Source organism: Vespula pensylvanica, chromosome 2 (genome assembly GCF_014466175.1).
Source record: "Vespula pensylvanica isolate Volc-1 chromosome 2, ASM1446617v1, whole genome shotgun sequence".
NCBI lineage: Eukaryota > Metazoa > Arthropoda > Insecta > Hymenoptera > Vespidae > Vespula > Vespula pensylvanica.
The window spans coordinates 11,527,235-11,545,431 of NC_057686.1; the positions used below are offsets into that span (position 1 = coordinate 11,527,235).

The following is an 18,197-nucleotide window of genomic DNA, read 5'->3' on the forward strand; positions in this document are numbered from 1 at the left end:
AAAAGATCATATGAAATATGTTCCAAATAAAATAAGTTATGTAACCTTATGTTGTATGTTATAAAAACAAAGTTTAATATATTTTATAAATATTCTAAGGATAGCACGTTATAATTTGTATCTTATTCCGTTAGTCAAAATTTTTATTTTAACGTAAATGTTGTAGTATATGTAAAACATAATATATGTACTTTTCAGGTTACCATCTGCAATGTTATATGGAACATCAGCAACAATGGCTTTATTATATTTCACAGATTGGAAAGTAGTAGTACGATATATTCCTTTTTATGGAGGAAAATTTAGTGAATAAAACATATATTATTATTTAATATTTATATATGTAATAATTACATTTCAATAAAATCATGTAGCGATATATATATTTGTTTTAATACATATATATTAGTACAATATTATTTAAACTCATTTTTAAACTCACTTCTATATAAACTTTCAGCATATTCTTCAGCTTCTTTTAAATTTTGTTGTTTAATATATGGCATTAACTTCAATCTATTAAAAAATAAATTGTCGTTGACTGGTGTCGATAAAATTAGCAATATATAATTTTTATTTTAATATTTCTATTTATTTATTTATTTATTTATATGGTTTGTAAAACTCACTTGATTCCTATAACAACAAAATATAATCCAAGACATCCAACTACTATTTTACTGATCTTCCCATACCTCATCATTGGAGAGTTCGATGTCGGACTAAAGAAAAAAAGAGAGAGATTCAATTAATAAAATGTAGATCAATAAGATATTGGATATATTTTAAAATAATTATACAAGTTTACTAAGTTACAAGATTCGATAACGATATTATAATATATATAATTGTGATATTATTTGTGATATATATATATATATATATATATATATATATATATACACGTTTGTGTTACAAAGTCGGGTTATGTAAAAATACCATATAATTTTATATATTAATATTTTACCTTTTCTTTGTTTCCATGTTGAATTTGTAATCGTTTCAATACTGGTGTCCAAATATAAAAACTACTAAATGTGCTAAGTAAAATAGTAATAACGATTATATCTGTCCCAAAACGTTTTCTAATTTTCATTATGATTAATTTATCGAGAATTATTATTTTAATCTTCGAAGCATTATTTTTATATTTTATTTCATATATTTTACGTATACACAAATTACTTAGAATATATATATATATAATTCGAACTAAAGTTTGTATAAAACAAATCTATGTCAATAGAGTTAGGTGTCTGTGTTTGGGTGGGTTTGCATAATGTACATGTATATCCAACAAAGATATGAACATGGAATTTTCAACAATTTATTATTGGTCATTATATAATGTGATAAGTTATAATATGCAATATAATGATTGATAAGAATTAGAATCTGACGTCGAATATAAATTAGCAAAAATACTTTTATCGATTTGATCGTCCAATCCTTATAAATTTATAAGAAGCGTTTTTGAATACGGAGATTTAGCGGTCAAACGATGTTTATGTAGAGAAACTATAATCATTTATCGAATTCAGTTGATTTAATGACATTGGGTAGTGAATGTCGTGTTTCGTTGTAAGTAACGTTATTAATTATGTAGTTATCATTCCAAAAGAATCGGAAACGCAGATGTGATTAATATTAAAATTACATAAAGAAGGGATATTATATAGGCAGATTGCAGGATTAGTAGAGAGATGTCTATATTTATAATACATTATATTATTAAAAAATCAAAAACTGAAGAAACATTTACGAACAAACACCTTAGTTCAAAGAAACTGAGTCATGGAGAAAAGTAAATTATAATACGCGAAATAAAAAAAGATCCAAATACTTTAACTACAAATCTCACTTAAATAATTGCGTCAGAGTTTAAAAGGATGTTCATCCTGAATTATATCGCAGGATTTTACGCAAGAATAATTTTTATAGTAGAATTTTAAGAAAGAAACCATTTATTAAGAAGAGCATGAAGCTAAGCATTTGAAATTTACAAAAGAATAGATAAATGAAGATAACGCTTTCTGGGATTATTGATCTTTTCTGACGAAAGCAAATTTAATATATTTAGATCAGATGGTGCTGGTTTTGTTTGGAGAAAACAATTTAGAAATGAACGTGAAAAGTTTACGTTCGATTGTAAAATACGATGGTGATTTGGTATTGGAAATCTTGTTTTTATAGATGATATTTTAAATAAATATAAATATTTGAATATTCTAAAAAATAATTTAAAAGAGTGCTGCGAAATTAGAATTATTGAAAAATTGTTATTTTCAGCAAAATAATGATCCCAAGCATACGACTAAAATTATAAAAGAATGATTATTATATAATACACTGCATGGATTAAATATATCTCCAAAGTGCGGATATTAACCTTAAAATTTATGGATGGAAATCAACAAAAGATTAAAAAATTATGAAATAATTTCAGGGGATGTATTAAAACAAAAAATTGTAGAATTATAGAATTCTATCGAATCTATAACTGAAAAGTTACTACACAACAAGCGATATTGTGTTAAAGTTATAATTGTAACCAAAGGAGGTCCAACTAAATATTAAATAAAAGAAAATACGTATAATTAATAGCGTTCGGATATTTTTGTGATCCTATTTCAATCTTTGTAATAAATGTTTCATAATTTTTATAAATATTATTTGACTCGCTTCAAATCTCGTATATATAATCTCGATAATTATGTCTTATAGTAGTTGCAACATTATTTTCAGAATTCAAGTCTAACATGCGTTATTTCGCAATAATATATTTAAAGTTTTAATAGCAAACGTTCAAATACTTTTGTGAGCCACTGTATATTATATGTTTACCATTTGGAGATATAACCTTGAACTACTTGAATGTGAATCAAAATTGTATTTGTTATTGGAAATAATTATAAATTATTTATAATCTGTTGTTGGGAACTATTGACAAAAATATTCCTCATGTTTATTATATTATTTCTCAAAATAAAATATATAAGAAACTATATTAGATTAAAAAAAAATATATGAATAACAAAAAAGAAACAGTTTATTAAAAAGTTCATAAAATATTTACATTTAATTTCATTTTTTATTTCAAATCTTCCCAGAAAATTTATGAAATTTATTAAAAGTATCAAGTTGAGTTTTAAACATTTCTTGCAGATATACTGGGAGAGTACGTGATAACAAGGCAATGCCATGTTGATCACAAATGCTGATTAATGTAGCTATTGTATTTTCCAAAGAAATCTGTAAAAGAATTAATATAATATTGAAATATACATTACATTATATTCTATTAAGATGTATGAATTAAATCAATTCTAAATAATATATTATAAAAATATTTAAATGATTTTACAAATTCATAAATCTTATAGCATTTTAAATACTATTCATTTTTAAGTATGTACTTAAAAGTACTTGATCAGAACTTTATAATTCTTGTTGGCATATACAAAATTACCTTTGCAAAAGGCATCAAACCTCCTTCAGACAATAATTTGATCAAATCAGCTATGACATATGGACTTAAACGCATCATATCCTTTTTCTGTTTCACTAAACATATTGTGAGTCTGCAAAATGATGTTTTTTTTTTTTTTAAATATTTTTTAATTAAAGAAGAGTATTTTGTTAACAACAATATTAATAACTATGTATAAAAATAGATATACAGGTAGTTCTCATTTTCACAAATTAATTCATTCTGATTCCTCTTTGTCAGAAATTGTTTATCAGAAAAATCAAAAATTGCTAAAATGAGAACTACCTATACTTCACAATAAGTTATATACTTACTTTTCAACATCAAGTAAGAGACATCGACATTTATGTTCTCCAACTTTATCATTAAAACTTTTAGACGATTGAATTGTAATATCAATTGCACGTCTATATAATAATAAGAATACCGGTAACTTATCTACTATTATGTTCATTCTAACTTTTATTAAAGTTCCACATAATATTAAAACATCGTTGCATATTGAAAGAGTTTTTTTTTCTAAGGCTTTTAAAGCAACATTCATACTCATATCAATAATATTATTAGATATATATAAATGTTTAGAACTGAGTATATTCTGAAATAATTCTAATAATCTTGACCAATATTGTTCTGATATGTTTACAACTTGAATATTTCTAAACAAATTTTCAATTGCTACTGTCCGAAATTTATTGCGTTTAGCTGACATATCTGATTTTAGTATAGCATTCCAAACAATAAAAATATTTTCTAATGAGTTACTATTTAATTTAGGCAATTCCTCCATCTGTAATAAAATATAATTATAAATTATTAAATAGATATAATTTAACTATATAATGAATATTTATTAATATATATATTACGTTATACGTATATATTTTACGTTACCATTTGAAGATGTATTGATTTTAGAAGATTTTGAAATAGTTTAGCTTCAGTAGTTTCTATCAGAGGTAGAAGTAAATCTTCACAGGGAAACTTTAGCATTACAGACCATATTTGTGTTCTGATTTGTGGAGAAATTTCAATTTCTTTATAATTTCGAAAAAGTATAGCAGCTAATTGCAATCCCGCTTCTAATAACTCATTAGAATGTGATTCTTGTGTAGGCTGTATGAGTAAAGAAATATATTAATACATTAGTAAAAATTGGGATCAAGAATCGTTATTTTTATAATACAAAGTTGATACTTTTACAATAGTTTTTAAATAAGTTGAAGTGAATTAAATTACTATATTATAATAACAAATCATAAATTGTTATATATATACACTTACCACAAATATCTTATGTAATGTTAATTCTGCACATTTTCTAAAAGTATTCTCAGTTTCTTTATTTAAGGCAGTAATTTTTAATATTAATGTCAAGTACTTTACATCACAAGGCATTTCAATATTTATTGGTAATATGTTAAATATTTTCTTACACAGTTTCTGTTCTGCTTTTTTAAAAATAAATTTTTGATCAACATCTAATTTCTGTCTTACGTTTTCTATGCATTGCAAAAAAATATACATAGATTCTTTATGAGTAGAAGATGAATTTATCAATGTTTTTAGTGTCTCATAAGATCTAATATTTCGTAATGATTGTTCTAATGCTTTTGAAAAAGCTTTACATTCAGATAATTGACATAGTACTGACACAGGATCTATATATTGCAAAATATCAAGACCAGTTGTTTGAAAAAGTTCTGAAAATTAATAAAAAGTAATGGTAATCAAATAATTATTAAAATAAAATAATCATTAAATAGTGAACTTTACAATTTATAAAAGTATATAAATAATATAACATAATATACAAATTAGAACTTACTAAGAAATATCTTGTTGCATAAAGTTGTTATATCTCCATTTTCTATGCATTCTTTGTTAATAGTATATATGATCATAAGTAATAAAGCTTTAATATCAGATTTAAAAAATGCTAATGGCATATGAACTATAATATCTAGACACAACTTAACTTTATTAAATGCTGTATTTTCCATCTGTTCCCATTTACATTCAAGTATTTCTTTTTTTATAGGTTCTAAAATCTTTTTTATTTTCTTTTTTCCTAGAACTTCTGTTGACAGCATTAACTTCTGAAAAATATTGTAAAAAAAAAAAATGGATTAATATTCAATAATATTGGAACATGTTACAAAACACATTTCCTTAATTAACATACTGTGTCAATATGCTGTATAATAGATTTTGTGACTCCTTTTGTTGGTATTGTTCCAATTTGTACAAGAACATGGCATAAAAGATATATTAAAAATCGTCTGTTTTCTTGTAAATTTTCTTTGCTTATTAATTCCATCCACTGATGAAATTTACATTCATTTGACATCATATCTGTCACAAGTAATGATACTAATTCAGACATTTCTTTATCATTTAACAATGAAATTATTTCTGAATCATATCTCAAAATAGTACTCCAAAAATTTTTCAAACCATCTATTAAAGCATCAAATTTGATAGGAGAATCAATTGAGGCGTAATGTTTAATACGGTGAATTATAATCTTGTTCTAAAATTATATTACAATATTTTTATATTTAAGAGATAAATGATAAAATTATTATAAGGATACTTTTATAAATACCATATTATTTGTGCATTCTTCTTCCCCAAAATTTGTTATTCTTTGAATCAATTGTTGCCAATGATCATCCGAAATAGGAAATGTTAATTCATGATTCTTAACTTTTGGTACATAATATTTTGTCATATTATGTATTTCACTCCATGATAATATAACAGACAATAAAACAGCAATAACATTTGTATTATGATTTACATGCAAGGCTTTTTTTATCAAAAGAGATAAATTTTTTCCTAATTCATTAAGAACACTTATGAAATCTTGTTGATGTGTTAAAGTTGATGTATTTCCAAAAATACAGACACCATTTAAAAATGCAATTAATAATTCAGCAACTGTTCTCAATATTGTTATATTGTGACCTACAGAGAAAAGTTAATACATTATAATATAATTTCTATAACTTTAAAAAAAAATTGTAAAAAATACTGAATTTATAAAGATATAAATTTATTACTTACAAGTTGTATTATCCTTCAATGATTCCATACAACTTCTATTTAAATTATCTATCAAAATTTTTAATATTGTCAGAACTTGTGAGTTCGTGAAACAAGCGATCAATTTGGTAAATTTGTTTTTAAATTCAAGTGAAAAAAATGATTGTATTATCAAGTCAGATTCACTTTCAATAGTAACAGCTTCTTGTAAATTTTTTAAAAGTTGTGAAATTAACTTATCTTCTTGTCTTAATAAAATGCTGGCATCCAAAATACTAATCAATAAATCATTATGTTCTATTGTTGGTTCTTGTAAATACAGTTTATATATAATATTATCAATCTTCTTTTCAATCAGAGTAGGATAGAAATATGTTATCCTTGTAAGTAGTTTATAATCAACAGGACTTAACTTTTTCACCGACAATATATCATCTATAATTTGTTGAAAGAATTGCAATAAAGTAGTATTATCAACTTTATTTTCAAAATCAAATGGTGTATCACCAAAATAATAAAAAAAAGATATAAGTATTTCTTTCTTATATTTTCCAGCAGAGATTATTAATTTTCTAAATATAATATCTAATGTAGTAGTGTCTGATTTATAGGACCCAATAACTGCACGAAAAACACACATATATGTTTCTAAATTATTTTGGAGATCCAATGCTTTTACATTACTTGCTAATACTAAAAATAATTCAGATAGTACAGTTTCATTTATTTTGTCTTGTGTATGCTTATTTTTCATAAATATTAATTGTTGAATGCATTTATATGCTATTAATCCCAATCGACTTGTACTATCTGCCTGTTTATGATCAATCAGAGAACACAAGGTATATAAAACTTCACGTATAAATATTATACTTATTTCATCTCTTGTATTTATAGACTGTTTATAAATTTGCATTAGATTTTCTATGATACTTAATATTGTATTATATATCACAATTGTTGATTCATCAACACTTTTAGCAGTATTTGTATCTATTTCTATAAAATGATCTTTGATATTCAAAGTATCTTTAAAATATATATGTACATAATGTATTAAAGACTTTAATAAACTTTGAAGATCCTCTGGTTTCTTGCTTAAATATTGTTGCATTCCTGTATTTGAAAGCAGTAAATTGCAACATTCTAGAACTTCATTGCATTTATTAAAAGAATTTTCGTTTAATTTCTGTACAAGTACATCAATCAATGATTTCTTTATATGGCTTTTAATATTTAAATTTTCGGATTTAAGACACCATTTCAAAGAACTCCATACATCTTCTTTTATTGTGCAAACTTTGCATAACCATTGTAAAATTAAATCTTCTTTCCTTGTTATTGGTAAATCTATTGCAAAGAAAACATTATGTGCTAATTTTAAACGTTTTTTTAAAGGTTCTTCGTCTGAATCGAGTAGATTTATCAATTCTGTCAAACATAAAAATTATATATGCTTACATTATGCACAAACAGAATATACAATTTAAGATTAATTATTCACATGAAGAAAGAAGTTAAAATAACTTTAAAAATATATTTTATTGATCAGTTACCTTTCGATAATGCCATTTCAATATTAACACGTATAAATAGAAAAATATTTAATATAACTTGATATAGTTTAAATAGAAAACAGCATGAAATATTTAAGCCAATTAAATTAGGTTAGGTATCAAACAACATGCATGATTTCTAAAGTATCTACTAGAGTTCGCATAGTACGTGTTTTGTGATTGGAGCATTCGATTACGCCTTGAATTTATTCGATTGTTAACAAAACACAAATTTTTGTAATATTTGAATATCGCCATAATAGCGAATTGCATAAATTGTTTAGTTATACATCGATATAAATCTATTTATCAAGCTAATACAGAGTGATTATAATATCGCTATATATTTTCTGAATAAACAAGTTTTATTACACGATATACGATATTACTAAAATATATCTTATAATAGGATACAAATTCAGTAAATTTCAATGTGATGATTTTATAAGTCTAGAGATAACCTCATATAGCAAACATTTTTGCAATCACATTTGATACAGTATTATAGATATTGTTATTTCCAAGATAAAATAACATCCGATTTTACCATAATTATTCGAAATCACTTGAATGAAGCTTTTCCCGATAGCTGAATTACTCGTATTTCACCAAGCCTAACTCCCCTAGACTTTTTTGTCTGGTGATTTATCAAATCGAAAGTATACCAGATGAGAATCGATAGTATAGAACAATTAAAACCACAGCAGTAGTTGCTAAAATTACGCTAGCTATATTAGAATGTTTCAAGTTATGGAAGCTGTGCCAAGAGACTTACAAGATTATCACGTTGAAATGTATTGAATTTGTGTCCTATAATAAGATATTTTTCAGTAATACTTTATATCGTGTAATAAACTCGTTCATGTAAAAAATGTATATTAATTTTATAACCACACTATATATAATTATTGACGCTTAATATTGAAATAAATTGAATATAATACTTTATACATATCTATATTATATCTCACACGAAAGCAGATATAGAAGAAAAAATTATTAAAAAAAGAAAAAAAATATTACAAGCCAATCAAAATTTTTTTTTTAAAGCGCGTTACTAGAAAAAAAAAATTAGAAAAAAGATTAGGAATTAAGAAAAATAGATATTACAAAACCCACAAAAAAAAAACAATATAATTCGTTAGAGCGTAATCACACACACGCGCGCACACACACACACATATATATATATACATATACATATATTTATACATATATATATATATATATATACACACACACACGATCTATATAAAATTATCTTTTTTACGTCGATTTCATCTTCAATTATTTTTTTTTTCTTTTTGTTGAAATAAAAGTTTTATCAATTATGCTAATTAATGATTGTAACGATGTGGTGATGTATCATGCAACAAGCAAAGAGAAAGTCGACTTTTAACAAAGCTAAATATTATCAGACTTGTTCACATATTTGTTTATTTATATGATTTCTAGCATTAATACGCGCATTACATAAATCGAAGCTTACTCAAATATAAATACACATCTATTTGAAGTCAACTTTCTATTTCTCAAATGAATCGAATCGCAATGTATTAGATAACTAAACTAAAAATTAAAAATTACATATTTCAATTCGGAGATAATTGCCGAGTAAAAAGTAAAAAAATGTACGACAAATATCTCTAGATGTCTCATCTAAGAAGCAAAATAGAAACATAACAAAATGATATTAAATACTTAAATATTAAAATTATTTGCTTTTGCAAAAAATAGAAGTGTAAAACTTTAAAGAAGTATATGGGAAACATTATCTAAAGGATGTATAGTAATCGTACGACCGCGATATATATGTACATATACATTGCGCGTTTATTATTTATTAATATATTGTTATACTTAATATTATAGTATTTATATTTATATATATATATTTATTTATATATTTATAGCATTATTTGGACGATGCATATGTATATACGCGGTATACTGCAAGTTAAGGTATAACCGACAAAAAAATGATCACCAATTTAAAAACGATTCACGTCAACGTGACATTAAAAATAGCAAGGAGTTACGAAAATCTTTAACGCTACTTGTAGCTTAACAAGCATAATATCATAGCGTATATATACTCTATAGAAACTAATGCATAATCAAATCAATATCAACGGCGCCGATATAATTTATAGTCATCGTAGTCAATAGACAAGAATACCTAATAATAGCTAAATTTCTATCTTCATTTCTTTTTTTCTCTTTTTTTCTTTTTACATGTGTAATTAAGATCTCGAACGTTTATTAAGCTAAAAAACATTCATTCTTTTCCGCTTCTAGTTATTTTTAAACAAGCAATCACCACTTTTTCCGATTGTACCCTTTTTCACAGAATACCCAGTAAATATGTATGCATATGTGGAAATATATATACATACACACATATGTGTACATTATATATATATATATATATATTTATTTATATATATATATATTTGTATATTCAGGTTTACCTCAAGGTATTCCGATATTTCATAATTTATACGAAAAAGCAGATAACATATATATACCACGCTGCACGGTACGTCTATTTGTCTGTAATATAGATTACTGTGACTTATCGACGCCCTATTAGCAGATATTTCATTATATGAAAAATATTTGAAAACAGTGTTAAAAAAAGCAATTTATGCTCTTATATTTCTGGTAGTGTCATTACATTGTCGCATTGTATGTATCCGGCAGTTCGTAACACATTTATAAAATTATCATTCTTACCAGAAAAATGATATATATAATTAACTAGTTACATATAATTACAAATTAGTTAAAAATAATTTTTGTTTTTTTTTTGCTTTTTTTTTTGTTTTTTTAAATAATTACAAAAAATTACACTGATGACATGCAACACTCTTCCAACATAAAACGTATTCACAAAAGATCTAAAAGTTGTAAAATTAGTATGCTATCTAATACAACTTCCAAAGCCAAATATATAAAAGATACTTCACGTTAAATTGCATGTGGACTATTAACTTGAATTAAAAGATTTTAATCTGAGAAAGTATCTATCTTGGAATGTCATAATGCTGTAAACAAATTCTATATACATTATTTAAACTATAACTGCCTAAGTTATTCTTTTTTCGCACAATCATGTGCACATCAGATCCAAGATTTATGTTTTTCTCACAATAATGCATATTACGTTACACATGCATTATTGTACATGCAATAGATTTGTTTTTTTCATAAAAATAATACGAATAAACATCTTCTCATACAATAACGACGTCCAAATGCTTTACCAGAATTATAAGTGCAAGTAATAAAAAAAAAAAAAAAGAGAGAGAGAGAGAGAGAGAGAGAGAAAGAAAAAGAAAAAGAAAAAAAGAAATCCTAGACGCTTTACGAAAGCTGATAAACAATTATATCTCAGGCTGGGATAAAAGAAATAAATTATATACAGCTGGTACCCGGAACCTTGCATGAATTCAATTACTTTCATCGAACTAATATAGGATAGAATTTGACGGTAGAACCGTCAAAGATACTGTCTGCTTACTATTAGAATCGCGAACACGCAGAGCTCTGATGTAAATATTGTAAAATACAACGGCATGCTTCTGGTCATGAAAGTTGCATTAATTTTGTTTCAGTTTTGTAAAGTCAATCTCGGCATAACTGAAACCTTCCTGAACAGATGCGGGCGATACGGGTGCCACGTTAGCAAGTTCTGGTAGATCCAAGCTAGCATAATGCAAAACAGTTGCACCAGGTTGTAGTTTCTCGTAACCCTCATTATCCAGAGGACTAGGCGTGGGAGTTGGAGTAGACGTGGGCGTTTGTATCGGCGTTTCGTCAATGAATTTTGGCGATGATGATTTTTGTTGCAGCACAGCAGTTTTAAAACTTGATAACGTCGGACTAGTATTAGGTGACGCAGTAACTAATCGTGGCTTCGATACCGTAAGATCGGCAAATTTTTTTGTTAATGAACTCAACGAGCATTCTTGTGATGATAACGAGTTTGATATAATCCGTGTTGGATCTGTGCTAGGACTAGGTGGTTCGTCGTTAATGATTTTTGATAGTGAATTATTTGTATCCGCCATCGAAACAGTATTAACGTTGTTAACTTTTTTCATCGTATTATCAATCGTCGTATCATAATCATTATTCTTCGAGTCATTCATATCCATCCTTGAAGAGTCATCAGGTTTTTGCGTAAATGGTTTTATAGGAGATTGAGGACTATTCAAAGAAAAGGGAAAAATAGTAGCCGATGAGCCAGTAGGCGTAGCGCGCGGAGGAGAAGCTGGTGTACTCGCTAGACTTTCCGATGTTGGGCTGCCGTTAAGAGGTAAGAAACTGGGAGTTTTTGACGGTTTACTTCCAGCTTGAATGGCGATTGGCTGAGAACGTGATTTTTCCTTGCGACTATTGACCCGTACTCTTCGGTTGTTCCGTCCAATCATGCCCATACTTATATTAATATAATCTTGTTCTAAACTTGGCCTAGCCTTAAAAGACATTTCTACGTATCCTTCAGGAGGTCGTCTAGGCTGAGGTAAATCAACCGGAGCTGTTCTTGCACCGCCTTTAAAAATAACGATATATTATGATATAACATAAAGTAAAATCAGATCTCCGCTGTTTACAATGAATTCTCATATCTTAAGTTATCTACCTGGTGGACCGTTCGTTTGAATGCAGTCTTCCTGCATAGGAGATGGAATTTGTTTGGGACTTGCGCCTGATAGTGACCAATCCTCCATATTACCGTCCATTTTCATATATAAACCCTCTGCTTCTTCCACCGGTTTTAAGGTCGTTATGACGGGTTTGTGTGTAGAAGCCGAAGATGATACATGAATGTGACTATGGTTCTGATTGGCAGTGATAGAATTATTGTTATTATTACGATTGATCTGCAAAGAAAACAATGTTTTAAAAAATGTGAAAAATATTCGAGACAAATAATAGTTATTAAATAAAGTTTATACGCTTGAAACATGAAGTACCTTATTTAAGCCGCTCATGTCGACGTACGAGGCAGTGGTCGATGTAGGCGGTTGTCCAGGAGACATATCGACGTAGGAACTAGTATCGGTGGTGGCAGTAGAATATGATTGTGATTGTGATTGTGACTGTGAATAAGAAGAAGGGGGAGAGGAAAGAGTAGCTGGAACGCTTTGTCTCGTAAAGTCTAATTCCATAAGATCTTCCATTCGCTCGGAGGCACCAGAACAACCAGAATTATGACCCCAAGAACTGGATAATAAGGGTGCTGAATTTGATTTATTTGAATTGGAATTATCCGAACTAGATGGCAAAGGAGTCGTAACTATATTAGCTAATCTGCAAAGTTCGGGTCTCTTTGAACGACTGCCTACAGAGAATGCTCTCACTCTACTTGCTTCCTGCTGAGTAATATCTAATCTAAAATTTCAAGAAAATAAAAGATCACATTAAATTTATATCATGTATATCTTGTATTAGACAATTCATTTATCAATAAAAGTATTCGATCGGTACCTATTTTTACGATGCTTATTAGTCGGTTCTGGTCTAGATCCAACTGAATATGCCCTAGTTGGTCTAGCTTGCAGATCTTCCCCTGGTGCAAGGAAGCTGGTTACTTTATCTAAGTGATATTCGGAGAAACGTAAATCTGTACTAGGTGTGCCGGAAGTTACGGAGCAACTGCTACCACCGTGTTGCGACATGTCATCCGGGAAATGACCATTATGACTGGTCGATGGATCCATATCTACATAACCATCATCGCCAACACGCGCCATTGGAACATAACCATCAGGTAAAACATTTGTCTCCTCCACGAGAGACGATGCGCGAGAATGGGAATGAGCTGTCGTCGCTGGACTCATCGGCATGTAAGCTGCACTACGTCCAGGACTCGAACCACAAGGACTATACATTTCTACATAGGAACTCTGCTGTCAAAAGATTACATATATGCATATCAAAAAATTCTAAGAAAATAACTCAACTTCGATATTTATTTGTAGAGTATTTGTTTAATAAATTTAAGAAATTACAATAATTCACCTGTGATGGAGAATGGGATTTAAAGTTTGACGAGTATTTATGATGCGAATGCGTCGTAGACCACGGAGCATAATCGTCACCATTCTCTTCTAAAATAACCGGCTCGTCAGGAGTCAAAGAATGACCGTATCTCGAGCCGGTACCTTCTTCTAAGATATTTTCACCACCATCCTCCATAGAAAGAGAAGACCCAGCTGAATCGGTCGAGCATGCTCCTGAGGCTGGACTGATCGGCATTGAAGAAACTGGCGGAGAATAAGATAGACCTCGTCCATACATAGAGTGAGGTCTTGGTACGTGAGATATGAAATGAGAACTTCTAGGATGACTCAAAACAACCGTGCCTGGATGACATTCGCTCGTTGTCCGAGCTCTTGATGGCAAACTGTCGCATCTGTCACGTCCGGTGGTACCTGGAAATATACTCGTTGTAATCATCCTCTGAAGATGTTTCTTTTTCATTAACGAACAGTATGAAAAGCCAATATCATCGTCCCAGCAACAGCAGCGGTTAGTTTATTCGCATATATCCATTTGTACGTATATAGTTTTATTTATTCATATTGTTTATTAGTTAGTTATCTTAAAATATATATTTATATATGACTCAAGCAATGAATAATGATTATAGTGAGGGGATAGGTAATATTACAATGCGCGGTGAAATCAAATGGAAGATATGTATCAGAATAATTCGAAGAAATATTCGACGAAGTCGTAGCTCGAAAATTGACGAGCAAGGAAGAGGTTTACAACGAATCGAAAGGAGAACGAAAAGCCTTCTTCTTTGCGGAGAATCGTGCATCTCCTGGCATGCAAGCGGAAGCTTACATCTATGGCCTTTCATCGAAATTCGAGTCACGAGTAATACATTACAACCGTGACTCAATGCGTTCATCACGAGCGTCAAATTGGATTGAAAACAGACAATAGAGTAGTGGCAGAACATTGAAATAGAAGGAAAGAAAGAGAGAGACAGAGAGAGAGAGAGAGAGAGAGAGAGAGAGAGAGAGAGAGAAAGAGAGAGAGAGAGATCTCTGACTGCTTTAACATATGACGAAACGAAAATACATACAGCGTAAAACAGATCTTTTGGATGATTGCGTTTGATTGATAATAACAGCAGCTAAGGGCAGCGACAGGGTTCTCTGATGGGATATTATTGCGGTTGTGGTTGTAGTGGTTGCGGTGGCGGTCGTTGTAATGGTGATGGTTGTCGTTGTAGTAGTTGTACTTGTTGTGACATGAGCGGATTGGGAATTATTGACGGAATGGGGATGACTTGCTACCGAATGACGACGTCTAGTAGCAGTGGCACAGTTGACATTAATCGAGGCAATCCCAGCAGTCCCAGCCCCGGTACCGGCAACGGCTGCAAACCACACAGCTCTCACTGTCGCACAACTACCATTTTTTTGCGTGCATTTCTTGTAAGTATCATCAGATACGTCATACATAACTCGCCGTGCTGTTAAGCCTGATTTTCGGACGTACGTTCAAACGTTACGATCGGTTAACGAAATCAATGACAATATTTCAAACGGTATAAGTAATCTTTGATAGCGAAAATGCCGAATTCTAAAATCATATTCGCTTGGATACTTAGAGTTGATATAGATGAAATTGAATATAACATAAAATAATTAAGCCTCATTTATAAGATATACCTTTGCCCTTTCCGTTTGTGTATTTACATATATGTGCATTCATTAAACACCATACTGGAAATAACAATTGAATTGAAAAGTCATTGGAATTATTAGTAATATTCAATTTGGAAAACTAAACCAAAATTTAATTTGACCCATATGCACATGCTAGTTATGTTATTTTACCAAATACCACAATATATATGTGAGAAAAGAGAATATTATTTCGTGTGTTTATCAAGATTTCAATTATTATATAAATAATAATCTATTGTTGTTTCTTAGAAAAATGGTTGACCATTTTTAAAATACCCTATATGTTATAACCCGTATAGTTCCAAAATTGTATATACAAATTTCATACAAGCAGAATTGAAATAAAAGAAAATATTAAGAGAATATCGTGCCACATTGTACGCGTTATCGTTCCTTTTTTTAATTTGCAAATCCCGTATAAAGAAAAGCATACAGCTACTGTGACAGAGAACAGACCCGTGAATGTATTGGAAGAAGTACTCTGAGATTGACTACACTGTGCGGGGGCAGAGGCAGTAGTGGTCTGTTCCTGCAACGGATCCACCTGTTCCTTGCACGTCCTTTGTTCCTCTGTAAAGCCCGCAACCCACTTGTGTTACTCTAAAGCTGAGTTCTTAAGAATACATATAGTGATTCAGCTTATATTTTATAAAAAACAATTTAAAATTTGCACAGTTATGGTTTAAGTAAAGTAAGCGATGATATCCCAGAGGATACTTCACGTATCTAGAAAAAACGCTGTAAGAATCCTTAAAGTGCACAAGCCCGCAAATGAAGAATCATCTGCAAAGTAGATACGACATGGTGCACCTTAAACCATTTAGATATATTTACATCGAGTAGAAGCACGTCTGACTAACAACTGACCACACTGAATAACCATAACTGACATTGTGAAATAAAGTTAGCTAAATAATAATATATGTATCAATTACTCTGCTAGTTTGCTTACCTAGAGGCGAGAAGCTATGAAGTTTTTGCCCTGTATGCCGTCGTTGAAGCACAGAGATGGGTTTACTAGCTTCGTTCGCAGAGGAACTACGCATCCTTTGACGAGGCCCAACCTCGTCTTTACAGGTATTGGAATTACTCATTGCATTTAATATTGCAGCATGCATATTGTGCGCAATGTTATTATCTTCAGCTTCCATCCAAAATTCACCACCTCCCGTTACTGCGGATCGACCAACTTCCATATAAAAGATGCGTTCCATATAACCGCACCGCCTGATGCAGATTAACTGTAGATTAAATTATTAATCTGTTAAGACTTTTCATGAGAATTCTAAAGAAATCAAGATTGCAATTATAATAACTTATGAAAATAAAATACTTGATATATCTACTAAACAATCTAGAGGGACTTACAGAAAATTCAATGGAATCAGAGTTGCCTTGGGCTCCAATTTTTACTAGACTTAGAGTGCGATCTGTGAGACATAACCTATACGGTCCATTGATATTTTTTCGTTCTCCAAGTCCTTTCTTCTGCATAGTAACTTGCCACACATGTTCTGACAAAATACATAATAAAATTAAAAAAATATAATCTGCTATAAATTATGATATATCAATGTGACTTTATCAATTAGATAGTTTATATATAAATAATTATTTCAAACATTGTTCAGGAAAATAAATTTATTTATCATTATTTATTAATAATGAAATGTTTTGATCAAAACAAATTAATGATAAAGAACTAAACACAATGGAACACAATTTTATTGATAATTCCAACGTGTGTGCGTTGTAAACAAAGAAAAAAAAAAAAAAGATGTCGTAAAAATTAATTGTATCATCGCAATAGCAAAAACAATCCTTAAAATCGAAAAAAAATTTGAAGTGGCGGATATAAAGATGCGTAATTTCGTGCACAATTTTCGCGCTTTTCATAACGTATACACAGAACGTGCGCACGTTCAGAGCGATACGACAAAATACGAATCTGTATGGGGAGAAAAAAAAAATAAATAAATAACAAAATTTTTTACCGAACGTGGGGCGAGGCTGTTCTCCGTCGGGAACATCGCCGCTCTGGAGGAGCAGCATTGCTTTTAACCACTCATTCAGTTCCTTTTCGTTGTCGAGAATCAAACAAAAGCATTCGTCCTTCGTGTACAACGCTATGACGTGCTTGTGCTTCGTGTCGACGCGCTTGTTGATATTGAAGCAGCTGTGCAGCAGGATGCTGCGTTTAGGCGACTGCTTGCTTTCGAACTTCTTCTTGCTGTCATAATATTCCAAACAAGCGGGATATCCCGGTGCCTCGCCCCTCAAGATAAAATACTTCTTCTTCAAGGTTTTCAGCTTTTTCAAATGTCCGCAGCATACAATTGGCCCACCTGAGGGGGAGACCAAACCTCTGTTGCCCGAAGACATTGCCTC

The 18,197-nt window shown here is 29.6% G+C and overlaps 2 protein-coding genes and 2 long non-coding RNA genes across 7 annotated transcripts; 1 reads left to right on the top strand and 3 right to left on the bottom strand.

The window, feature by feature from the left end:
- Positions 1-321: 321 nt before the first annotated feature.
- Positions 322-1,201, bottom strand: LOC122627389. The gene is made up of 3 exons (XR_006326846.1): positions 968-1,201; positions 630-722; positions 322-516 (listed from the first exon to the last, which is right to left on the bottom strand). It is a non-coding gene; the product is annotated as an uncharacterized LOC122627389 (long non-coding RNA).
- Positions 1,202-1,421: 220 nt separating this feature from the next.
- LOC122627390 lies at positions 1,422-2,597 on the top strand. Its single transcript, XR_006326847.1, has 2 exons — positions 1,422-2,169; positions 2,290-2,597. It is a non-coding gene; the product is annotated as an uncharacterized LOC122627390 (long non-coding RNA).
- Positions 2,598-3,041: 444 nt separating this feature from the next.
- On the bottom strand, positions 3,042-9,030 carry LOC122627382. The gene is made up of 10 exons (XM_043808475.1): positions 8,095-9,030; positions 6,560-7,969; positions 6,099-6,460; positions 5,676-6,023; positions 5,319-5,589; positions 4,775-5,193; positions 4,385-4,606; positions 3,805-4,280; positions 3,470-3,581; positions 3,042-3,252 (listed from the first exon to the last, which is right to left on the bottom strand). The coding sequence occupies exons 1-10, from the start codon at positions 8,108-8,110 to the stop codon at positions 3,097-3,099; spliced, it is 3,792 nt and encodes a 1,263-aa protein (XP_043664410.1). The 5' UTR covers positions 8,111-9,030; the 3' UTR covers positions 3,042-3,096.
- Positions 9,031-9,503: 473 nt separating this feature from the next.
- Positions 9,504-18,191, bottom strand: LOC122637625 (insulin receptor substrate 1). 4 transcript variants are annotated; one of them, XM_043829876.1, is made up of 10 exons: positions 17,804-18,191; positions 17,178-17,323; positions 16,762-17,050; positions 16,266-16,379; positions 15,200-15,496; positions 14,125-14,537; positions 13,591-14,009; positions 13,077-13,494; positions 12,743-12,983; positions 9,504-12,652 (listed from the first exon to the last, which is right to left on the bottom strand). In XM_043829876.1, exons 1-10 carry the CDS (start codon positions 18,189-18,191, stop codon positions 11,697-11,699), a joined length of 3,681 nt encoding a protein of 1,226 aa, XP_043685811.1. In that variant the 3' UTR covers positions 9,504-11,696. The 4 variants fall into 4 exon arrangements, with proteins under 4 accessions (XP_043685811.1, XP_043685810.1, XP_043685812.1 ...); XM_043829875.1 differs by having other exon boundaries at positions 13,591-14,012; XM_043829877.1 differs by lacking the exon at positions 15,200-15,496 and having other exon boundaries at positions 13,591-14,012.
- Between the last annotated feature and the right edge of the window lie 6 nt (positions 18,192-18,197).

Bases quoted from the DNA above. Each gene is read 5' to 3' on its own strand.
- LOC122627382 (XM_043808475.1), bottom strand. The intron at 4,281-4,384 runs GTAACGTAAAAT...ATTTTATTACAG, and splicing joins AATCAATACATCTTCAAATG to ATGGAGGAATTGCCTAAATT. The intron at 3,582-3,804 runs GTAAGTATATAA...ATCATTTTGCAG, and splicing joins CTCTTACTTGATGTTGAAAA to ACTCACAATATGTTTAGTGA.
- LOC122637625 (XM_043829875.1), bottom strand. From the start codon at position 18,191: ATGTCTTCGGGCAACAGAGGTTTGGTCTCCCCCTCAGGTGGGCCAATT. The intron at 12,984-13,076 runs GTACTTCATGTT...TTTTCTTTGCAG, and splicing joins ACATGAGCGGCTTAAATAAG to ATCAATCGTAATAATAACAA. The intron at 12,653-12,742 runs GTAGATAACTTA...TTATTTTTAAAG, and splicing joins TCAAACGAACGGTCCACCAG to GCGGTGCAAGAACAGCTCCG.